The sequence below is a fragment of the Mytilus galloprovincialis genome, chromosome 6 (assembly GCF_965363235.1).
Source record: "Mytilus galloprovincialis chromosome 6, xbMytGall1.hap1.1, whole genome shotgun sequence".
Taxonomy (NCBI): Eukaryota; Metazoa; Mollusca; class Bivalvia; order Mytilida; family Mytilidae; genus Mytilus; species Mytilus galloprovincialis.
In genome coordinates this window covers 4941561-4968535 of record NC_134843.1, presented here as the reverse complement: position 1 = coordinate 4968535, position 26975 = coordinate 4941561, and the positions used below count along the sequence as shown (strand labels likewise).

Sequence of the window (26975 nt, the reverse complement as noted above, 5' to 3'; positions counted from 1 at the left end):
TTCTGAACGACTTTCTTTTTAGTTTATACTACCTCAGAGTAGGGGGATCTTTAGTTGGGACTTAATGGATGATCTTTTTATCTCCTTTGTTGTATCTCCATATGCGGATCCAGGGGGGCATCCCTGGTTGACTACATAGGGAATTACTGAAGCGTGACTGGAGCGGGCTTCTCTCGGTCAGTCAGTAGTCACGACACCCCCCTCCCTTACAAAAAATTCTTGATCCACCACTGATCTCCTATGTCAATGTAAATGAGACAACTTTGTTTTATACATTTGTATTTACTAACACACTTAATACTGGACATGGGTGAGCAAAGGAATATAATTCACACATAGCAATTAATAAATCACTTAAAATATTATCTAGACCATTTTAAACAACAGATATATAGAATAATTCACAGGGTTCATGTCAACATGTTCCTATTCTAAAAACATTTCTAAAAGACAATTCTGGAACATCCTTGTATTTCATTATCAAAAATATTTGATTTAATTCTTTTTTTTTTTCTTGCATTGACTCATTTGTGGATCGGGGGGGGGGGGGGGGGGGGGGGGGGGTCGGGGTTGGAACCCCCTTTGTCTTGGGTTGGGAACCCCCCTTTTAAAATGGGTGGATCTGCCCCTGTTGACTACATTTAAATTTATATTTCTAATACTGTATTTAAAATTAATCCAAGGGCACACAACTCAATAAATATATAATGCCTCGAAATAAATATTCTTTTAAGTTGCATCAGAAGGAAAATGTACTGTGGATTTATTATTATTCAGTAGATACCAATTGTGTGGATTTCATTGGTTCTAGGAAACGACAAATCAATAATTTGCTGTATGATTAAATACAGACTTTTGTATTCATTTATATGAAACAGGTATATAGACAATGCCCACCATTATTATGCTTCTTATTGTCATTTAACTTATAAAAGTAATTCCATCAAACAATAAGAACTTGTATACATAGGCCTGTACTATGCCCCACTTTCACTATCATTTTTCTTGTTCAGTGAACTGTAAAATCAGGGCCAAACCCATAAAAAGGTTCACATTATAAAAGAGGGAGGAAAGATACCAGAGGGACAGTCAATTATATAGCATATGTGTACTGAGTTTCAAGTGAAAACCAATCTTTAACTTGAGAATGTACTGGTTTTTTACTATCACATTTCTTTGTTCATTTATCATGAAAAATAGGGACAATACTGCATTTGGCATTTCATTTATAATTTCATATCATAATGAACATGTGAACTAAGTTTCAAGTTGACTTGACCACATCTTCATAGTAAACTGCATTGATGAAACTTTAAACAATATGCGATGGACAAATGGAAAACAAATGGCGGAAGGGACAGATGCACAGACCAGAAAAAATAATGCCCCTCAACATGGCAAGGACGTAAAAATTGTTAACTTGCCTCCATATACTAGTATCCGATATAAGTTTTGAGAGATTGAATGATTGTTAAAAAATCAATAGTGTGACTATTGTTAATCTATGTATAAAAAATGTTCAACTATGATTCAATCAATACATCGTAATCAAACCTCATCTATACTTCTGTTTTGAAAAGAGATTTTTAAAAGGCATAAAGGCATAAAAAAATACAAAAGATATATAAAATTCAAAAGCGGAAAACAAACTGACAATTCCAAGGCAAAAATGAAAATAACTTTTTAGTCTTCACTGGTTATTTTTCCAACAATAAATTTAGGAAAATTTTCTAATTTATAATGATGACTTTTAAAATTTTATAAAGGATATTCAATTTAAAACACACACCATTCAAATTGTATATTTGCAAATTGATACATTTCTTTTTCAGTGATATTACAATAAATTCAGCTATGACGACGATGGAAGTTTTTAATGACCATGAATGACTATACAGCCCTTGCATCAATGAATTAATTTTTTGTTCATGTGACTATCACTTTTTATTGCATAATCGTAATGACTAGTAGTTTTGTTAAAATTCAATCTGTCATGTGATACTCAATATACTATCAAAGAACGATATAACAGCACCAAACACTAGGTGAAATTTCAAGGGTCCATTATGTCACACCCTGTAATGCAAATCCCATCTGCATCTGGAAGTATCTGTAAACCTGTAATACAAATATTTTATATTAAAATACAATATAGAAATACTGTAAGAGAACAAATATGCCACTCTGGTGTATTTTTAAAACTGGCATAACTAAAGGTGTGTAGATGGAACACATGCATCAATCTGGGGAACAAAGGAAGGACTTTGCAATTCTGTGAAAAGTAACATAACCAAAATACCGATCTCTGAGGAAAATTCATAACGGAAAGTCCATAGATGAAAGTATGTTGTCTGGAATGAAACTTATAAACCAAGACACATATGGCCCAATGCTTGCTGCCAAATTCTAAGGGCTGTGAATTCAATAAGTAGGCACAGCTGGTAAGTGAGTGGGGCATAAAAAAAACTAAAGATGGCATGTGGAACATCTGGGTTCCTTGTATTGGTCCTAACGAAGTTTGCTTGTCATGTTTTGGAATTTTTGTCAGATTATCAGAATCCTCTGGTTTTATCCATTTGAATGCCTTAGAAAATTTTGCCCATTGACCCCTATTTTTCTTTTATAAATCTTTTACATGTATCATTATAAACCATCTGTAAAAGTCTTATAAAAATTTCTTATTTTTTAATAGTTTTTGAGCATCTAAACTTTTCACTGGTAAAGCTATGAAAAGTCAAGAGAGAACATTTTCCCGCCAAAATTCAATGGCTTATATCTCGAAAAACAAGCTCTTGACCTATAATTTATTTTTTTATGTGGATAACTATCTAATAAACAATTTTCACACTAAGGACTTTTAACTCTAGAGTACTGTGAAAGTACTATTATTTGTGGGTATCAATTTTCGTGGTTTAAGCAAAATTTACATGTTTGTGGGTTCTTAAATTTGTGGATTTTAGTTTTCTGAGAAAAAAAATGTTTAAAATGATTTGTGGGACATTGCAAAATAAGGTGTTCATTTTCACTTACTTGTTCGTCTTTCATTACTGACAACATTCATCAAACTTTTGATAAAATAATTGAGTTCAAAAATAAGCTGATTCAGCTACAAACTTACAAATTGTCTCAATTGAAGAAAATTGCAAAGTAAACATTTTAATTGTTGCACACACGTAATCAGAAGTGATGACACTAATAAACCCAAGCTCAAATGATCAACAGATTAACGATCATCAAAGGTGTTAATGGGACCATAAACATTTCACTTTAAGAAAACATAAAAAAAATGCTACAAATGTATTAAATTGTAGAATTAATTCTTATGAATTTATTTTTTTTGGTTTCGTATGAGAATTATGAGAAGATAAAATGAACACTTAAATATTGCATATCATTACTGGAAGTCTGACTTTCATTGATCAAAACTAATTTTTCATGAGAATTGAAATGTTAAAAGTTGTACAGTTTAGGTTTTTAAAAATTAGATAAGCAAGCCTGTCTGAAGTTGTACATATAGTTCATAGTGCATACCATATTCGATGTATTCTCTAGATTGTATGCCAGTATCCATGTTGTTGAACCTACATGGGGATCTTTCCATGTCTTGACTTGGACAAAGTTGTTACATTTTGTTGGACACTTAAATTCGTGGATAAAGCCATTCACGAAAACCACGAAAATTTGTACCCAACAAATAAAAGTACTTTCACAGTATATAATTTTTTAACAGATTAGCATTAACTGTTATTAAATGTTTCATACAAATGACAAAATTATCAGATAACAATAAATTTTCAACAAAAATTGCACCCATAGTAAGCTTAATCCTACTGCTTTCGATTGCTCTCACTTTACCTGTTGAAATATATACTCCAGATACAATAATTAAAATGTAGTCATTTGACTGTTACCTTAATTTCCTTATCCTCTGACCCTGATAACATAAAATCTCCTACTACTATAACTGTATTAACACTACCATCATGTCTCTGTAATGTCTGTATAGGTAACATGTTCTCTAAATCCCAAACCTAAAATTATCAAACTTTAAATCTTAAATGTGCTTATAAAAAAGGGATTCATCATTATCGCATGTTCTAAATTTTTTTTAAGAATGAATACTTTCAGAGGTGTAATAAAGAAGCTATTTCACTCCTCTGACGTCATACAACAATAGGTGTTGAAGTCATTATCGATGACGTCCCATCAAAGCATCAATGCTACGCGCATTTGTGAATTAATGTGTTACAATGACAACGTTATACAACAGGATAAATCTCTTTTAAATAATATAATATTCAAAGACATTTCATTCCATTACAAGAAACATAAGTTTTCATTATATAGAATTGATACAATAAATATCTGATTAAATAAGTAATGTCTACAAAATATATCCTAATAAAATAACACTTAAATCTCACTCCTTATCCAAACTCTTTATTTTTTCTTAGTATCATAATATTACAATGTATATTGCAATACTGAATAACATAATAAACAACATGAAGCAAAAACAAATGAACATTGCAAAACACATTTACTGTACTTGGTAGTGTATAGTACACAGTATTGTATAATACGCACCCCTTTTAATTCCTCAAAAAAAATGAAAAAATTAAATTTACCAGTACTGTTTTTTAACGAGAACAGTTTCATTGAAATTAAGGCTTTGAAAGATTAACAAGCTTAGGGCTTTTTAAGGGGGGGAGGAAGTCACTTTTATCAAAATTTGGATAGGTGGTGGTTATTTAAGAAAGATTGCTTGAACAATTGAATGAAATTTCCAATTCAAAATGTATGCTTATTTGGGTCAAATAAAAAGTGCCTTTCCCCCCCTCCCTACATTTATTTTTGGAATAGCCCTTATTAGTAGGGGTTATTTCATTAATAATTTCAAAATTTAATTATATGATTACTGTTGATTTCATCCTTAATGTGGATATTAATTATTGTGTAGATTTGATTTCATGGTCTTGCAAATGTCTACATACAAGCTTATAGTAAATTTGTACTTCGTTAAAAATTTTATTTTCATAGTTCGGCTCATCCACAAAAAATGGCATCCCATAATAAATATAGAATCAACATTATATGAATCAGTTTTTCCTAATTTTATAGGATTTATAAAACACTCAAATAATCATCTTTTCTTTTGAATGTCAATAAGTGATCATTTGTTATTTTTTTGTTATTGCTTGATATCAAAGCAAAGAAAAAACACTTTATAAAAGAAGTTGACAATTTTTTTAATTCTAGATAAAGCTGATTGAATAAGCTGTTAAATTATTAGCACATGCAGTTTTGATTAAGGATAGGTTTTTCATTCACTTGGATTGACTAGAAATTCTAAAAATATTCTGTTGTGAAAAAGCATATAACATAAATAACCTAATGGTATATCTATATAGAATAAACATTCACCTGTATGCTTTTATCAACAGATGCCGAGAAAAGGAAGCGACCAGAAAGGGAGGTAATTAGACTGTGAATAGTTCCTATGTGTCCTGACAAAGTCTGCACATGCTGATAACTATCACAACAAAACAGCTGTATACTCTGGTTATATGTGCCTTGGGAAAAACCAAAAATACAAAAATACAATAAAAATCATATAGCTATTTATAAATTCAGACAACAACAATCTGACAACTAGTTCTAACACCTACAGAAAGGTTGTTGAAATAGTTTTTGCGTTTGTTTAAAAAAGTAATCTAATAACTTTCATATTCACATGATTGCTTCATTTTTTGTAGGTGATATAGAACTAGAAATCTGACCAGTTGCCATCTTAAGCATGAAAGAATTGCTACAGCTAACAATCACACAAGGAAATAGATTTTTTTTTGCAGTACATGTGGTCAAACAGATATGAATTGAAAATAAAATTTAAAAAAAATAATTTCAAAATTGTCATAAATGACAAAATAAATTGATCCAGTAATGCAGTACAATGGTGAAATAAATAGATTACAGATAACAGGCTATTATTTCAACTTGTAATTAGTTTTTATAATGGAATTTGCATAATTTATTGTGCTTGAAATTTTTAATGAATTCCATGTTTATTCTGCATTATAATTTTTTAAGCATTGCATAACACTTTCCATACAATGTATTTTGTATAGATAGTGTTGTGCGCAGCACAGTACATTCTATTGAAAATATGCATTCTTCTTTGTAATAGAACATAAAAATACAGAATAAACATGGAATTTATAAAAAAAAATTAAGCACAAGAAATTATGCAAATTGAAATAAAAGCCTGTAACTGAAGGTTTTTTTTCAACATCCATACACAATATGCAAAAATATCCAAAAATTTCAGTCATGCATTCTTAAGTTGTAGCACTTCTTTCAAACTTCTTTAACAACATTTATTTTTGAACTCTCACCATAACTTTCAAATCAGCAGAACCAGATATAAGAAATCTTCCCGAGTAGGAAATGGCTAGACTGGTTACGGTAGATATATGGCCCTTTAATGTGGATACATGTTTGTATGTGGGTACATCAAAAACTTGAATTAATCGATTGTATGTCCCTGTATAGAAACAATATTGTAATAAAGTTATTATCTTCTTTCATCCTTTATTTATTACAATTGAAGAATAACTCTCTCCAGCTAAACATTCTAGTTTTAATCAAACAATTTATATATTTAAAAGTTAGAAAAATTCAAAAAGCATTATTTGCCCAAGGATAAATTTTTATAAAATTTTAATGCAATTTATAAAGTTTCACATAATTATCCAAACTCCACTTCATCCACATATTATTTTAAAATTTAACAATTTCAATTATCTCCCCTTATAAATGTCTGAACGTATAATCAAATACAATTACACCAATCCCTAGCATTGTGGAGATGCAGAAAATGCCAATTTACAAGTATTTGGTTTGACCTTGACCTCTAGCACTCAAGACAAGAAGGTTGCTATGATACAAAGGAAAACAACTTTGCAAGTGATCTCATTACAATTAATATTATTTTTCTGAAACATTATCTTTGGTTATTAACATCACTCAATCATAGTTTTAATTTTACCTAACAAAATATGATAAAATTTCAAACATACACCATCAATACCATAATAAATTATAACTATTTGAAGACATTTATGTTTCAGTTTATTATACAACTTTGTAAAATAACTAAAAGAGGACTAAATTCAATAACAGCATAAATTCATGTGAATTTTAAGCTGCAATCTTTTTTTGTTGTTATTTGTTTATTTTTGACACAAAGATAGATACAGACATAGATACAGATATCAAGTTTGACATGTACAGTTTATGTATGGTCTTCAAGGTATAAAATTCCTTAAAAGTTTTTTTACAGTACATCAAATAACTCTATGAAACAAACACAAAAGTGATATAAATATAATTTTTTAAACTTTAATCTTACCAGCCACAACATATTTTGGTGTTACAGTAATAGAATAGACAGATCCAAATGTATGGTCAATCTTCCCCTTCAGATTAAATGGTTCTACTGTATTCCATATATCTATAGTGTTATGAGATCCGCTAAATAAACTATCCTAAAACAATACATTGAATATATCTAATAAGAAAGTAAAATTAATGGTCTTTGTTGTTGACAAATCTTTGACTTTAGTTTAAAATTATTCACAAATTTTATAGACTAGAGACGATTTAGATCATGACATATTATATAGACACAGGTCTATTTTTGAAGGCTGTATGTTGCCCTTTATATATCTGTGATCATTTTTGTTGTTTTTTGCTGCTCATTGGCATATACCTAACATTTCCCCATTTGCTCTTTTTCAATATATAGCCTAGAAAATAGACTTTATTTTGATTTCTATATTATCGTTGTAATCTTGATTCAATAATTTTAGAAAGTAAGACCTTCAAAATTCTGTTGCTTTTCTATCTTTTTAAATCTGACATCAGATACAGCTGAAAAATCCATTGTTGAAGGCTGCATGGTGACCTACTGTTGTTAATTTCTGTGTCATTTGGTCTCTTTGTGGAGAATTTTCTCATTGGCCATCAAACCACATCTTCTTTTTTATATCTATGATGTTTTCTTACCTTAGACATAGATAAAGCTAGAGCTCGAACCCAATGGTGTAATCCTGATATAACTGTCTTAAATGTTAAACTTCGGATTTCCCAGACCTATTGAAAGACAAATATAAGATTTTTCAGCAATCTTAATCTGCAGATTTGACTTCTTTTTTCTACATACAGTTTATACTATCACTACCATGCATTCAATTGTTACTGCATAATGCATTAAGGTAGCACAATACAAAGATTTTGTTACTCCCAATCAGACAACTTTAAACTGATGTAATTCATTTCATCCTTCTTTATATTTTATAAATAAGGTACCAAAAGAAAGAAGAAAGATTAATCTTTCAAATTGTGATAATTTCATTATGACATAATTATTACATAATTAATTATTATGTAATTAGTTGCTATATTGTGATGTCCACACTTGAATGAATTTAGCTTCTTTGTTCTTCATAGCATCCCAAAATATTTTATATATTCTTGTACAACACAGCTTGACCTCCAAAAGTGTGTCTCAGATTTCCAAAAACATCAATAGAATAAATTTTATACCCAATTGAATTTAGTGGTTTCTTATGAATTGATGTTGCAAACTTCATTGAAGATTTATGAGAGAATGAAATACAATAGGAAAAATCTGAGACAGAGTTTTGGAGGTCAAACTGTGTTGTGCACAAATCTATAAAATATTTTTGGATGCTATGAATAACAAAGAAGCTAAATTCATTCAAGTATAGACATTACAATATGGCAACTAATTACATAACAATTAATGATGTAATAATTATGTCATAATGAAATTATCACAATTTGAAAGATTGGTCCTTCTTCTTTCTTTTGGTACCTCATTTATAAAATTTAAAGAAAGATGAGTGGAATTACATCAGTTTAAAGATGTCTGATTGGGGTTGAAAAATCTTTGTATTGTGCTACCTTAAATATGTATAAATTAGATAAAATAAAAGTTTATTTAAATAAGCATATTATACTGTAAATTCTTTAAATCTTTCATGTACATGTATAACAATACATTTGAAAGCAACATAAATGTATAACAGCAGAGGTTAAATATATCTCTCTAAAAAGTATTCATAAAATAGAAGAGAATTTTTTTAATTAAACACATAATGAATGAGGAATTTGGCTATTTTTTACATGTCTGTCTTTGTCAATTAAATGATTTAGCTAAAATCTTATTCATGTTTTTACACATCCCATGCGTTCACATTTTTAGTCAGACATTTCTAATGGAAGATTTATCCAGTAAAGAGCTTCAGACACACCAAATTTATTAAGTATTATTTTCATTGTAATACCTACCTGATGACTTTCATATATTCAGACATAGTCACAAATACTATTACATCAACTAACACATCATTATCAGCATGAGGTTAAGAGTAGGACTTAGGTTTATAATAATTACCTTTATTAATGAAAATGTTGAGGTGAATAAATACTCTCCGGCTACTATCATGGCACTTATAATATTATCATGAGCATTCTAAAATAAACAAATAAAGCAAGTACTAACAATCATTATCATGGATCTTTTAATATTACAGCATTCATTAAATAGATATCCTAATAAGAACAATAGAGATCATGTTTTGTCTTTCTGTAGAAACCGCTGTTATAATAAAGGATGAATTTAATGGCACATATTTCATGACATATTCGCAAAATTAATAACTGAATAAGAACTCCTAGCATGCACAATTTTTAAAATAAATTAAAATTCAACAATGCATGTTCAAATTCAAAAAGGAGTAGGTCCGGTAAGGGCCGATTTTGGCCCCAAATTTCAGTTTCATCTAACGAGATATTTAGGACACTATTTAAACACTTAAGTGTCTATTTCAATTGATTCGATTAGTTTATGTTCAAGATTTTAACTGATTCAGTCATTAAAAACGCTCCGATTGAAGCTTAAATATGAAAAATCTATCAAATATGCCAAAAAACGTCACTTTTCAGATGGTTTTCCTCAAAAATGAAAGTGGCCGCATCCGTGTTCATCCTCAACCTTTATATATATATGTATTATCATCAAATACAACTTACATTTCAATATCATGAATGAACACGAATGCGGCCACTTTCATTTAAGACAGAAACCGTCTAAAATTTAACTAAAATGCTATAATTGTGAAGATTTCAGTAATTTAGCATGACTGTTTGATGCTAGTACACGATATATGTGCATTGTATTGTCAAAAACAGCACATATTTATGTAGCAGAAGCATTCTTCTTTCCAAAAAATAGCTAAAAGATTACATTTTCACAATTTTGCAAAACTGCTTAATATTGGGGCCAAAAAGGGGTCTTACTGAACCTACTCCTTTGCCATTTCAATAACTTTCATCATTTTTTTTATAACCTATAACTTATAAACTTAAAAATAATTTTGTTCTGAGATAGTCTGTTTTAAGTTTCTATATCATTAATTCAACACACAATTATCTTGTGATAAAGTCCTAAGAGTCTGTATGAGAACACCAACTTATGGGTTATGTCCCCTTACTGTAAGGTTTCATCAGCAGGTTGAGTCAAAATAATAAATTGTGGTAGAATTTTTAGAATTGAAAATCTATTCAAATCATTCTTTTGACTAAATTTTGCCACTCAGAAGATAAAGGTGGAAGCACATTACTCAACCTCCACATTGAAACAATTATCGAGCGTCACTGATGAGTCTTTTGCAGGTGAAACGCATGTCTGGCACAAATACAAAATTGCAATTCTGGTATCTATGATGAGTTTATTCATAACTCTTCTACAGTGATCTTACCAATGATGATCACTTATTCATATTTTGATGACCAATCAAATTATATCATATTCATTTGTATTATAAAACATTAAAAATATTGGAAAATATCATCTTTGTTTTTTGCTTATTTTGTAAAGTTTGGTAATCTATGTATATAGCATACCTCAACACATTTCTCTTCCTCAAATGTCTTAGCATTCCACACTCTGATAGATCTATCATCTCCAGCTGAATATAAACTGTCTTCATGTACTGCCATTGAATGTACCTTATTTAACAAACACAACACATGATATTTCAAGGTCTTACTCCAATAAACAATGGCATAGAAGAATAAATATATACTCTAGAACGACTTAGCTTTACTTTTAAACATTAGAAGGAAGGATGTATCATGATAACATCATTTAAAGTCTTTGATTTATTACGAGTATTAAATTTTCGCTGATAAAAGGATTATTTTTTAATTCGGTGTATAATTGATTTTATGGTTTTAACAAATTGCACATAAGCCTGCAGTAAATTCATACTTTGTTGAATATTCATGTTTCAGGTTTACCTTTGAAATTAAAAAAAAACTTATACGGTAATCCAATAAATAATATTAAATCTGCAGCAGTCAGTTGTTCAAATCATCTCTTAGACAAATACTCACTGTTCCTGTATGGCCTTCCATGGTTTTGATACATCCTTTAGCTAAATTTTCCATATCCCAAACTTTTATTGTACTATCAGATCCAGAGCTAAATACTTTATATCGTTTAGTAGCAAGGCACCAAACTATATCTTTGTGACCCCTGTCAAAAATGAAAACAAAAGTTGGGGTATGGATTTAACTCATTGTTGAAAGATGTATGGTGACCTATAGTTGTCAGTTTTTGTGTCTCTTGGTCTCTTGTGGAGAGTTGTCTCATTAGTAATCATACCACATCTTCTTATTTTTATATTTCTCACTAGCAAATCTAAGGTCAGGCAAGTCATACCAATTATAGCTCACCATGTTATAATATCTGACTATACAGTATGGGTTTTGCTCATTTCTGAAGGCCTTTTGGTGGTCAATAGTTGCTTACATCCATGTCAATAGTCCATTTTCATATTACTGATCTTTGACTTCTGAACATATATTTTTTTGACAGGTTACCATCCCTGTGGTACATCCTGGTACTTGGTCAAGCAAGAGCAATGTAAATAAGTAAATTCAAGATTTTATTTGTTACAATTTTCATGAAAAGTTAACTGTTTAAATGTTTTCTATACATGACTAAATCATCGTAAAATAGTAAATTTCCCCCTAAATTACACCCATCATATATTTGATTTTCCTTATGGTCGCTCGTAATTGACAGAGTACCAGGATGTCCTACCACAGAGTTGGTAACCTGTTGAATAATTGTGAACTAGGAGTCCAAAGTCGGTAATATGAAAATATTCTATTGGATTATAGTAGATAGTTGCATTGTTTCATTTGCAAGAATACCACATTTATTTGATTATATCTTTAAAACTGTGGAAGTATTTTCATATTCATTATAGTATAACTAATCGCCGTATTTGAATATCAAAAATAAGACAACGCGTGACCGAACGACGCATGGATTAAACGAGTGCGCAGCACGAGTTTAATCCATAGCGGCGTTCGGTCACAAGTTATCTTATTTTTGATATTCAAATACGGCGATTAGTTATTCTTTTTATTACATTGTCAAATGGCTTTTTTTATGAAATTAATGTAGAAAATGTAAGGAACTATATCATTTTCCTACGCATTGACAATTTGTTTTGATCCGACGTTATCGACGTCTTGACAACGCCTAATGTTGTATGACGTCAGAGAGTGAAATAACCACGTTTATTTCACATGTGAAATTATCGTTTTTTATCTAACTGGGAAATCAATGTAATTCATTGCAACCAATGTAATAATAACTTGTAACATTACTACATATGTCAGTTTCAAAATTATTCAATTATCTTTTGACTTACTTTAGAGTACCTATGCATTTAAATACAAATGGCATCTGCCAGTGTTCCTCTTTGATAGAACTTGAAGGACTTCTTTTAGTGCCACCTGAAAAAAAGAAATAACATCGTCATTCATAAAATGCTGCAAATAAAATTTGGGAAGTTAGATGGCAAAGTTTCCAAAGATCTTATATCTATTGAATGTAAATTGAAAACTCTATATCTCACTAGCCCTTTCCTCCATAGTGACGCCTTTTGACGCCACCCCCTTTACTCCATAATGACGCCTTTTGACGCCTGTGTAGTACATTTGTTGAAAAGCTTTGACTACAAAGTGTCTGCAGTAGACTTAATAAAATTTGTATCCAATATGAAAAGGAATATCATAGGAATATCTGACTTAAATTTATTTGATGAAATATTTGTTTTTCGCAACGCATTAATACTTTAAAGCATATTTTCAGGATTTTATTGAAAAATCCTATGCGAATCAATTAAGCAAAACAAAAAAATCAATGGAGGAAAGGGCTAGAAAGACATTTGAATCTACCAGTTACTCTAATTTAAGCACCAAGAATGTAAAGGTAGAACATGTAATTATGAACCTATCAATTTGATTTTTGTAATTTTATTTCTAAAATTTATTTGAAGTAACAGTTACCCATTTTTGAGTGAAATCTGGAAAAAAAGGGAAGATTATCAAAAAGGGCAAATATATATTTTTACCTTTGAAAAAAAATTAGTAGTGCATATCAGCTTCCTTTGGGAAATTGCATTGTCTATATTAACAGAATTGCGACCTGGAAGACGTTTTCCTTCTTTCAATATTTGATTATTTTTTATAAAAAAAATTGATGGGTAATCAATAAATACCAGTACATTTTCAACAACGCTGATTATTAAGATCTTTTTGCTTTGTATTATTTACACTTTAACCTCATGCAAGTCACATCAGTATGGTTTATATTTAGTATTTTATGGAATGGAGAATTGAAAATAGAAATAAATAGAAATTCTGAATGAAATTCATTAATATAGTAGAAAATGAAGATAATTTGAGTAATAAATAGTTCATGCTAATTTGGCGCTTGATAACATTTTTTGGAAGATACAGACATATATTTCTGAGAAATATTTTATACTCATTTTATAAAGAGAAGTATATAACAAAATCAGTAAATTACCAAATGAACTAGGCCTTTCATATCCTAGAATGATCAAAAAGTACAATACATTTAAAAATAACCTCTTCTTCAATGAATTGTTTTGATTCTATATTTTTACATTATTAAACCTTTTATTATAATTTGAAAGGATTTTAGTTTTACGAACAAACTATAATCATAAAAAAAATTGATGTGATTATCAGAACATTTTTTCCCATGTAGAATTTAATATATACACATACTTATTTAATTTACTAATCATTGTAAATAACTTACTTAAATTACTAGAACTGTTTGACCTTGACCTAAGACTGTAATCTCCTGTATTTCCGGGTGAAGTTATTGATCTTCTATTTCTTCCAGACATCAGCTGGTCAAGAGTGGACTGTAGATTGTCATATTTTGATTGTAATGAAGTAATTTCTCTGAAAAACAAAAAATAAACATATGAATTTTTAAGAGTTTACCCAATAAGTGTATCTTATCTACATGTAAAATAAACAACATAAATTTATAATAACATAATAAAGACTGATATAAGAGCAAACTTCCTAATGCTTGTAGATTAAAACTGTGGTTGGTTTGCATAAACATTTTCTCAAGCATTGTATTTATGATTGACTTCTGCAAATAACATAAACAGGCATGGTTAAACCTGTATACATTATATTTAGCCAACCAAAGTCTTAATCTACAAAAAAAAAAAAAAAGAAATCAGCTCTTAAACTGAAATGAGCACATATATAAAAGTTGTTTCCCTTTACATGAATATAAAAAAATGTATGATTTAAGACAAATTGGTCATAAAATCAAAAGCATTTCAAAACTCTGCCTTACCAGAGCTAGATATTGATATTTGTTGTTCACTGTTAATCTAAAAAAAAAAAACATTTTGGTCTGTATACATGGTATAGACATTAAAATCAAAAGTAAAATATCAAAACTATGCAATCTTAATTTCAAAAAGGTATTTTTAAGGGTACTCAATTTTGTTTAATCTACTTTATATGACACAACAAGAATGCATGTTGTGTCATATAAGATAACACCCAGTCATAATTTAAGAATCAGAGCTTTTGATTAAAAATGAAATAATTCTGTTCAAAATACTGAAGAAATGTGTGATAAAAAAAAATCAATATTAATCAACATACCGGCATCTTTAAGATGTCATTTTGTAGAAACTACATGACACACTTTTCCAGTTGTGTTGTTGTAGATGTTTTATCATGTTGATTTATATTAAAGGGAAACTTCGCAAAAAAATCAAAAATTGATATTATGTTCATTTTGTATAAAAATGCTCAAATTCATAGATATTAAAGTTTTATTCCGCTAGATAAGCGATCACCATCGATTTTAAATTTAGAGTATCAATTATCTGCGTTCGGCCATTTTGTCTTCTTTCCCGATTAATAACAACGATATGTCTATAAACCACAAAGGAACAAAACTACAGTAACCGATGTAGTCGTAATTGCGTGTCGATATCTTGTCAATTGTACGGTTGTTTTATCCGACTAACTAACTTGATACGGAAAATATTCTTATTTTTTTTAAATTACCATGGTCTGTTGTTTTTAAACTGTTGATATTGGAATTAGGTAAAAAGTCAAAGTTGAAATCATAAATAAGTGTTCCGTGAAAATTGTTTTCGAAAATCTAATTTGTTCATAATTCTTGAAAGTATAATAAATTTTTTCAAATAAATTCTGATCTTCCCTCATCTGATCACCAGCATGGCTAAAGGTATTACTTCTTAAGGTATTGTGAGGGGTGTGAGGTGATACGTCCAGGTATTCAAGCAATTTCCTGTTGGGCTTGCAAGTTCATGCATCGTTTCACTTCTGCAGGTATTTATGAGTGTACACGGCCGATAACTTACAACTTTCCATTTTGAACTATCAGATGTATAATATACAACTCTGTCTTACTTGTCATTACTAAACTCATACGCTTGCAGAGGCGGATTTAAGGGGGTGGGGGGGGCTGGCCCCCCCTTTTTGGGAAAAAATTTGGTTGCTTATATAGGGAATCACTGAAGCATGACTGGAGCGGGGCCCCCTCTTAGGTCAGTCAGTGGGCCCCACTTATGAAAATTTCTGGATCCGCCACTGGCTTGTTTATAAATAACATTTCTGGTGTAAAGAATATTATTCATAAAAATATAAATAATACCCAAAAAACAAGATTTGATGATATTAAACTCTATTTAAATATTTTTACCAAGGGTGAATTTGGGAAATGTAATATATAAGGACAGATTGGAACATACCAGAAATATTGATTTAAAAAAATGTTCGCCCTTGTCGACGATTCGTTTATACGACTGGGTAGAAAGTTACGGAACTATAGCGCAATTTAAAATATATACATGTATACATTGAACATAAGAAAAAAACATATATTTTGAATAAATTGGGCTAAAAGATTTGTAAATAGACTAGTCCACGTATGCCAACAGTATGTAATCATCGAATGTCGATAGACTATTGTATACCAGAAGAAGAAGAAGAAGAAGAGAACCAATTTGATTTAAATACAGGTCGATGTATAATTTGCTTTGGTTCATCGAAGTTGTGGACATAGTAAAATCACAGATTTATATTTCAATAAGATTGTTCACGAACAAAGGAAGGAATTCGTCATCCCAATTATATATGCCACTGGACGAACACTGATTATCCCCAAGGGATGTGAATATTTTGCTGGGAAACTATTGAGTATCAAAGTTTCAAATTAATTTCAGGATTTATTTTCTTTCTTGGCAGAGGCGGATTTAGGGGGGGCAGGGGGCAGGGGGCCCGGGCCCCCCTTTTTGGGAAAAAAATTGGTTGCTTATATAGGGAATCATTGAAGCGTAACTGGAGCGGGCCCCCTCTTAGGTCAGTCAGTGGGCCCCCACTTATGAAAATTTCTGGATCCGCCACTGCTTGGTATTCAATAACAGAAAAAAGAATAAATTACTTGTCCGCTAAATAGGGGTATTCTTGTCAGATAAAAGACTTTTAGTTATATTTAAAAAATAGGGAAATATGACATTAAATTAGTTCTGTCTTTTTTTTAAACATCGTTAAAAAGATGTGTGTCTAAGGTGAACACCACAAGAACCCTGTAATACTAGTACGAGAGTATAGCATGTAAACATTCCTTCTCAATAATATGGTTGTATTGGAAAGCTTTTCATACAGATTGACAACTCATGGTCCGATATGCATGTAATATTTGCCACATGACTCCCATAGTTCTTTCTACCATCATCATCTTATTCTTTGATATTGCTATAAACATCGATGGTTCACACCCAAACAAAATGGGAGTAATGTACCTTCAGAGCTTCTCCGTGTTATACACTTGTGAGGATTTTCAAATAACGATTTTGAGTAATCACCTTACAAACCAATATAAACCTATGGCAAGATATAACCATGAAGGAATTTAGTTTTTGTCAGACGCAAGAACTCATCACTATCATAAACGTATACATATATATGCATGCATTTTCAAATATCAAGAACAAGCGGTCGATGTCGATAGTCCGTTTTCTAACTGTTCAGAGTTGGACATGTCACTTGTTCATTCTTGGAAGCCTTCATATTCCCCGTCCAACGATGGGAACTCTTTCTGGTTGTGTTGACTATAAATGCTTGTATGGTAATTCTGTCGTTTATCTGTACAAGTGGTTGCATTTCCTCTCCTTTCCCAACAAACAAACTAACGAAACGCTACTAGTCTGCTTTCTCTGGAGCTCATCCTCAATGGCGCTTATACGTCACGAAACTTACATGTATACTAATAATGATTGTTTCAAGAACAACGATGTATGGACGAACTATTATAAATTCGTCAATATCAGTTATGCATGACTAAAATATAAGTTTTATTACAACTACTGTATTACTTATTTGGATTAATGACGGCTATCATGTTCAACATTGCACAAATATTATCATAGAATTTTAAAAATAAAAGTACAAAAATCCTCAAAAAAAATAATGCCTTAGCTTAGATAATTGGTATTCTTTTCACAAAAAGTTCGTGTAAAGGATTGTCGAATGAATTTAATTATGTAAGAATGAAATGTTCAAAGAAAATTAAAAAAAAATCATGCATGTTGTGTGTTGTATTTTTTTTCAATTAAAAACTTTAAAATTGCGATAGTTTTATGAGCATTTAAACACAGCCAGATTTGAATACAAGTTAAGAAATTCCGGTAAAGTCAATGATATCAAACAGATGTGCAATGGTATATCAAATTGGGTAATATTGCATTTAGTTTTTATTAAAGATTAAAACTACTATTTTTTACTTCATATTTGAATCTTTACGTCAATTGCCGCTAAGAAAGTAATAAAAAATTGTTTCCTTTTATTTTTATACACATTCGGAATTACGAATCTGAATTTTATTTTCAATTAATTTACACAATTTAATTATTATATCTTTATTCTCATCGTGTATTAAATCTTAGTGTATTAAATACAGCATACTCTTTTTAATCCTTTCTGTCAAGTTATCCTTTCCAAATAACAACATTCATACCTGTGTACGCTTGAACTCACACCTGCGGCTAAATAGCTACAAGGTAAACGAATTGACCTCAAGCCGAGAAATATACAGTGACCTTTACAAAATAATATACACTCTCTGCTCACACATTAGTTGCGTTGAAATGATTATCAAAACAATAACGGTAAATAGAACTGAAATATTTTCAGTTCAATATCAGTAAAAATGTTCAATAAATATTTTATGAAAAAAATCTTAACAATATTTAATGAAATTTATTCGAAAACATTTACTAGAGATAATTTTATATGAGTTTAATTCAATCAATACAAAACGGTATATGCATATTCATTTTCGTTCATTCTTATATTGTGGTTAATAACTACGACCATTTGTCAGTTGTGCGCTTTTAATTACGTATATTGTGGATAAGCTATAAGAGTTAAACAGATTTTATTTTTTCCCAGAATTCAACACATCGGGCTAAAACGTCACGACCCACTCGAGAATTCAACCAAAAAAGTTACAAATGCTTGATTTTCTCCGTTATTAGAAGGAATATAAATTTAAAACTTTGCAAATGTGTTTTTTATGTTAAGATGAACATAATTAGATGATAAGTAAAAAATCGCGGAATTTCCCTTTAAAGGTGTAATATTATAGAAGTTACCTGACACAGCCTTCTAGTTGTGTTTGTATAGATGTTTTACTTCCCTCCAATAGTACCACTTTGTTCTCTAATACATTTACATGATCTCTTAGTTCCTTATTATTTTCTTCTAAAAGTCTGGTCTGAAATTAAAATTATGCAACTATTATTTGAAATGCTGTAGATGTGATATGACAGCCAATGCAATGAGACAACTATCCACTAGAGTTCAAATGAGGTGGATGTAAGCAGTTAGAGACATCTCTACAGCCCTCAACAATGACAAATACTCATACCATACAGTTGGCTGTAAAAGACCCTGACATGAAAAATGTGAAACAATCCAAATCAGAAAACAAACTATCTTAATCACAACAAATAATTTAGGAAAGACAACTATGACAGACATGAACCAACAACAACAACTGAACTACAGGCTCCTGACCTAGGTTAAACATGTTCATCAAAGACAGCATTTTGTATACATGTAGTTTAGATAAAAAATTAAGAATGATGTAAGAAGAAAAAAAATGTGACCCAGTGTTCTCCCCAGGCCGATATGACGCTGCGGCACCGCAGCACCTTCATAATATTTTCATTAATCCCGCAGCGTCTTAATTGGCCGCTGTCCCTTAATACTTGATCCCGCAGCGTGTTAATTTTCACATTTTCATTATAAATGTTGGTTAAAATTGTCAAGTTGCTGATCACCGCTGAGAGGTCGGTCAGTGTTACGCAATATCTGATAATATGGTTTTACCTGAGCCACACTTATCTCAGCCTTATCGGACTATGTTATCATGTAATAGCGTAAATGATCATCAAGAATAGAGATATTTTCAGAAGAAAATAAAAAAAAAAATAAAAACTTCAGTGTAGAAATTGAAGAAATAGATCGCAAATACATTGTATTTAGCATCGTGTGTGATTACTTGACCATTTATATAACGAATTTTTTCATTGGTCGAGAAGAAGAATCTATTTAAACACGACCAATGAACGTGTTCAATACACGTGATAAATTTGAATACACATTGCTAAAGATATTTACGATGAAAATTATGAATGACAGTATTTGTAGTTCAAAAAAATTAAAATAAACTTTGATTAAAGATAACGAGAAGTGATTTATTTTGAAAGTGAAAAATGTTGCTTGCAAGGTAAATTTGTTTCAAACTGTCATATTTTTAGAAATAAAATGATCATTGATTGATTGAACATCGATCGTGAGTCCGTGCGTCTGGAACATTTTATGAGACAATCAACACGGGTACGGAATCGCCGCGGCTTCTGTATAATGTCACCAGTAAATAATTCCAATGGTCTTAACTTTAACAAAATTTGGTTTATATTTACCTGCCAAAGACAGTTTTTAACAATAATGCACACGGAAGCGTAAATTAATGTCAAAATATGGAAACTAGTCAGCTGTTCATTAAAATATTTTTGTTTTAAAAAGTTGTATACCAACTATCTTAACCATATTCGATTTTATTAATTCTGAATGAACATGTTCTCTGCAAATAACAAAGGGTGAATTCTAAGCAAAAGACATGATGGAAGTAGAAGGTTTTTTTCAGATCAATGACTTCTAATGAAAAGGGGAATACACCTCCCTCTACACTAACTTTTGTGTTTAAAATCAATTTATTTCATATATAGTATATTCTTGTGTAAATTCATTAATACTCTGCATTATTAAACACACAACACAAAGCAATATTGCATGTTATGATTTATGACTGATTGATTCAGATCACAAAAGTTCACTATAAAAAAGGAGTTACGCGCTCTTAAATTTTGCGCCTTGAAAAAATCCTGGGGAGAACACTGATCATGTCTATTAATCCTACCAAAATTACATCTATGGTTATTGGTTCTAGAAAGATATCAGCAAGCACAAATCAGGTTCACAATTTGACTGCTAAAAATAAAAAATTAGGGATATTAATGGGGGGGGGGGGGGACTTTTAGGGTTTTTATTGATGTCAATCTGCAGAATACATCCCATATTGGCTCTTTATGTTCAAAATGAGTACATGGCTAGATTTTCTGTCTACAATAAAAAAAAATATCCCCCCACACTGGAAACACAGATTTTGTACTACATTTTGGTTACTCTATGTAGCAGTATTTAGGAGCAATACACAAGCCAATTAAATCAATTTAATAAGCTGATAAACTCAAACAGCATGTACAATCCAATGTACCTTGCTCACTTTAAAATGTATATTCAGTGTAACCTGCCTAATCCGACACCTGAATATTCCAACATCCTGCTTTAACTGACACATTTTCATGGTATCAAAATATGCCTATCCTTGAAGAAAAAACCTGAGTATTCTAATATCTGTTTAATCCGACATTTTTTTCTGGTCCCCCAGTGTGTCAGATAACACATGTTACATTGTACATACAAAATTTTACCTATATATTTTTATGTTACTAATAAGTGAGTTTGTGGTTTCAACAGGAATAGACTTGTATATTTCCCAAATATATACCTGTAGATTAAAATCTTTAATGCTAACACTATTCTGTAATCCTCTATAACCACAATGATTCAAGTGTTCTGATATTTGGTCTTTTGTCCCTGTAAACTCACATCCTGAAATAAAACACAGAGTTTAAAATTATTAAATGATTTTTGACCTATTATTGTTGATATAAAATCAGCCATTTAAGGTGGTACACTTTCACTCAAATTAATTTGGCTCGTTTAATTTTCATAATTTTTTTTCAAAGTATTTACTTGGACCCTTTAACAAAAATACAAAAAGGAGTAGGTTCAGTAAGACCCCATTTTGGCCCCAAAATATAGCAGTTTTGCAAAATTGTGAAAATGTTATCCTTTAGCTATTTATTGGAAAGTAGAATGCTTCTGCTACACAAATATGGTCTGTTTTTGACAATACAATGCACATATATTGGGTACCAACATCATTAAGTCATGCTAAATTACTGAAATCTTCACAATTTTAGCATTTTGAATAAATTTTAGACGGTTTCCGTCTCAAATGAAAGTGGCCGCATTCGTGTTTTATGATAATACATGACATATATAAAGGTTGAGGATGAACACGGATGCGGCCACTTTCATTTTTGACAAAAACCATCTGAAAAGTGACGATTTTTTGCATATTTGAAAGATTTTTCATATTTTTGCTTGAATCAGAGGGTTTTTAATGACTTAATCAGCTAAAATCTTTCACATATACTAATTGAATCAATTGAAATAGACATTTAAGTGTTTAAAAAGTGTCCAACATCTTTCGTTGGATGAACCTGAAATATGAGGCCAAAATCGGCCCTTACCTTTCAAAAACTTTGAACCAACCGTTTTGTCAGAAAAGTTACACTGGTTATATAGCAGTTTGACAAACACCAATTTTGATCATTGAGAAGCTTAATATTCCATTTACAACACAACATAATTAAAACGTTTAGCTGACTTTACAGAGTTATCTCCCTGTAGTGTTAGGTACCACCTTAATGATAAAATTAACGCAATAGACAAGCAATGAACATTTATTTTGGAAAATATTTGTATTTTCCACTTCAGTTTCATGACATGGTTATTTACTAGTCTTAGGATGTTGGTTTAACCCCCTGAAAACTTTGGTTTCCTCCACATGTACACTTACCCCTTTTTCTAAAAGTGCCACATCTATCACCAAATATTATGTACATCAAAAACTAGCAATCAAAAGATTGTAATTGGATAGAAATTACAAAAAAGAAACTGCAACTTAAGATTCTGAACTGAGTTTTCTTTTTCATTCAAAATTAAATGATAAATTTTTACCTTTGTTTCCATGACTACAAGGTAAATAAGGACAAACTTCTGTATGAGATTCCAGCTCTGATTTACGAAATCTCCCACATTGAACCTCACTGTTAGGGCAGGGTAAAGGTGCAAATGAACATTGAGATTCATGTTCACTTCTCTTACCTGTAAATGAATAGTAAGTAAATTCATGGTCACTATAACTACATTACCTTCAATAAAATACATGTTCTATGAGGGTCTGTATGGGGTTAACAGAATAGAGAACAATAGGCACAGATTAAAGAATAAAGGAAAAAAAGAACAGAATAAAAGGCAAAAATAGAAAATAAAGAGCCTAATGGATAAGAAGTACAGAATAAAGCAAAAAAATAGTGAACAATGGGTGACAAATTATGAAGAATAGAGAGAAAAATGGCATAAAATTTAATAAGTATAGAAATGAATGATGATCCCCTCATTACTTTCTATTATCATTCTGATTATACTTTTGAAAAATTTCCCAGTACATGTTATGTTGTAATATTGAGATTCATAATCAAAACTCTATCTTTGAAAATTAATATAAGTTCAGTAACATTACTTCAATGAAAGGTTAACTGAATTTTATGTCTTTCATTAATGTGCACGCCTCCTAAAAAACCCTCTCCCATTCAGAACTATAAAACGCAAAAAATCTTCTTACACTTCTGTTTTTACTGTATACATTATACATGTACATTGAATGATTGATACACATGTACAAAAAATGTATACAATATAAGCACACTGGTACATATATGTAAATATCAAAGGCATAGTAATACAATTATCATTTTATTAATATAAATTAAATTTGACTGTCGTAAACGTTTCATAAAAATTATACATTACCAATTTGTATTTTTTCTTGGCATCCACTGGGATCAGAAACAAAGTCTCCATTTTGTTTCATTACACCATATTGACAATAAATCAGTAGGTCTTCTATCTGGCCAACAACTAATCTAAAATATGAAAACAATTATAAACTTTATTTCCCTATTATAATCTTTTATCTTAAAGACTAATCACACTATATCATTGGTGACAGTAACATGTATACTGTAAATACAAGAATATCAATCTTAAATTCTTCACCCTGAAACTGGAATAAAAGAAAAACAAGACTGGTGTGATTAGCATGACTAGTAGAGCAGTAATTGTTTATGCTTTCATAGCACCTACGCTCCCCTCATTTAATGTGGATTTGGACTTTGGGTGTTGAACAATCTTTAGTTTTCCCTGTAGCTTTTTGTTGATTGTGGTTTGTCTGCTTGACTTTTTCTTAGTACCATGGTGCAGTCCGTCTTTCTTTAATAAGTTAGACTGATGGTATTTAATTGTCCCATTGGCATCTTTATCGATCTGTCAACATATAAAAAGGTCAAAACTATTTCTCCTTATCAATTAATGTTAGTGATTTGTTCTAAAATATGATTTAACATACCAAAGAAAACAAAAATATTTTATGTTTTAAAATTTGATATAAAGCAGACTAATGATTTTTGAAAATTAACTTAGTCGACAGTTTTCTTATATATAATTTACATTAATAAAATACATATATGTCAAACTCAGATGTAACATAAAAACTATTAATGACAATAGCACACAGAAGAATGACTACAGAATATTTCAATTTTATGTCAAAGATTTATTACAAAAATAATCTTATTAGTTCGCTGTCAAATTACCTGTCAAAACATTTTTTTTTAATTTAATTGTGGCATGCAGTGTTTACCGTTGCAAAAGTAATGTTACATGTACATGTACTTTAGTTAGGTAAACAGGATAAACCTGTTTACATAACAAGTGTAATTTGTCAGTCCTGGCAATTTCAAGTTTGTACAATATCATTAACATGTACTTTTTTCCCAGAAATAGAAAGCTTTAACTATTTTCACAAATATATTAATTCTATATGACGGCTATTGCAAAATGATAAAATTAGTCAAAAGCATAAGGAAGACTACCTGAGTAATACTTTTTTTATTGATTTGGTGGATTTATTAATAAATTTTCAAGGGTACCACAATTTTTCTTTGATTGAGGAAGAATTGTATTTTCATGGATATTTCATGTATTTGGTTTAGTTAATTGGTGTGAATTGGCCAAAGTCTGCATAAAACATGTAGCTTATAGAAAAGTCATACTTATTCTAACATTTAAATTCCTTGTGCACTTTTAACCGCAAAAAACAGCATCCCAGGAATATTCATAAATCCATATTACTTTGTTAGAAAAGCCATGTGCGACTGTCCTGGTTTACAGAATAGTACTGTCAACATGATATGCTGGTAAAATAGACCATTGTATAAAGGAGAATGATACAATGAAAGGGCAAATAAGCTTCTTATCAACCTTTTGTAACAAAAAAATACTTTAAATGACCTTGTTTTTTTCGTGTCAGCTTTTTCATGATTTGATGACAAAATAGAGACAGGTTAAATTTCGATGTGTATAATTTTTGCAGAATGGGAAAATACACTTGAAAGAACACCACACTGTTTTTATTGTTTAAGATGTAAAGAAAAACATAAATTAAATGACTGATAGACAAATGATTACAAAGAATATGTGTATTACAAAATAAAATACACACATTTGGAGATCTTTCAATTAAATCGTTGAAATCATGTCCATTGTGACATGGAAAATCTAGGTGATGGAAATCACTCATGGAAAGATTAGAAGAGTTTCATATTAAGGTATGGTGGGGAAAAATGAACATTAATACAGCACTATTGCTGAAAATTGCATTAACAGCAGGTCTTTAGAAGGAAACATGCTTTTCTAGTATGAGGATAAAATGAGCTCAAATTAAATAATATGGGTCTCTTAATTTGTACAATTTTATTTAAACTGCAGTTTATAGCTTATCGAAAAATTCTTCTAGTAAATGTTACCAACTATCCTTGTAAAATAAAGGTTGGCAGGTAGGTGAAACTTACATATAAATGAAGAGATAAATGAAAAATGAACAGATTGATGCCCAATTTATATAATTCCAAGGCCCTTAATCGGCACCAGAAGCGACGAAGCAGCGCATCTATTTTGGGTGGGCAAATACCCACTTTTTGATATGGAACGAGCTCTGACGTCCCACGGCCCCAGCTTGTCTGGCAAAACAGCCGTTGGACGTCAGAGTAATCTCGGACTAACCTTTATATAACACTTGTAAGGTACTTAACTCGTGATTTAGAAAAATGTCAGCAGGTGGCGAAATTCTGTTATATGCCAATTTATTGGCTGTCAACCCCACTAAAACTTGTTATGTCGTAATTCTAAATTGATTTTTCTTCACAATGGTGTATATCACGCCTACTTTTGTTGTCGGAACCATCCGTAGCAATCCTACCAAAATGTCAATCGTAATTATTTCGTCTACAAATTTAAGTTGTGTTGACAGCCAAGAAATCGGCATATAAAGAAATTTCGCCATCTGTTGAAATTTTTCTAAATCACAAGTTACATTGTAAGTACCTAGTGGTTATATAAAGGTATAAGATAAGATAAGAAAAAGATAAGATAAGAAAACTTTATTTTGATTCGGCATAAGTACATACTAAGAATAAAAGTATGAAATATAGTAAGTTTACTAAGTCTATTCAAAACTGAGCCTAAACGTTTTATATAGGAATTTTTTTCTGAGACGAGTGCCTGTGGTCCCCAACCTGTTTAGAGCGCTGAAAAATACAAACCTGTTTACTACAAGCTGTGTGGTGTCACATTGGTTACCATCGACAGGACAAATTGAAGCACAGAAGGCGCATTTTTTACAAAACGTATGACCACATTTAATACTTATTACAGGTTCCGAGTATAATCGCCCACAAATCGGACAGGTAAGATGACTTGAAAGTTCATCTGCTAACACTGTTGGAAGGTTTTTGCATTGTTCTGAATTGTCCATGTTAGGTTTTTATAAATACATCCAATTTATCCCTTAGATTTGGATTGAAACAGCTTATTCTAGAAGGAAATCAACTTTTTTGTTTTGATTAAAATTTCCTTCCGCATTACGTCGCTCTTTTTGTTGAAGGTAATTT

At 30.6% G+C, this 26975-nt stretch overlaps 1 protein-coding gene across 7 annotated transcripts; it reads right to left on the bottom strand.

The window, feature by feature from the left end:
* On the bottom strand, positions 1–26975 carry LOC143078771 (E3 ubiquitin-protein ligase TRAF7-like). Of its 7 annotated transcripts, none has more exons than XM_076253728.1 (16): positions 26628–26975; positions 23779–23891; positions 22924–23070; positions 21623–21726; positions 19140–19261; positions 14237–14385; positions 13979–14002; positions 12816–12900; positions 11485–11626; positions 10993–11097; positions 9482–9559; positions 8068–8154; positions 7412–7547; positions 6396–6544; positions 3912–4031; positions 1–2118 (listed from the first exon to the last, which is right to left on the bottom strand). In XM_076253728.1, the coding sequence occupies exons 1-16, from the start codon at positions 26837–26839 to the stop codon at positions 2065–2067; spliced, it is 1827 nt and encodes a 608-aa protein (XP_076109843.1). In that variant the 5' UTR covers positions 26840–26975; the 3' UTR covers positions 1–2064. The 7 variants fall into 7 exon arrangements, 6 of the variants coding, with proteins under 6 accessions (XP_076109843.1, XP_076109842.1, XP_076109841.1 ...); XM_076253727.1 differs by lacking the exon at positions 6396–6544 and adding an exon at positions 5425–5573; XM_076253726.1 differs by lacking the exon at positions 6396–6544 and adding an exon at positions 5425–5587 and having other exon boundaries at positions 7414–7547.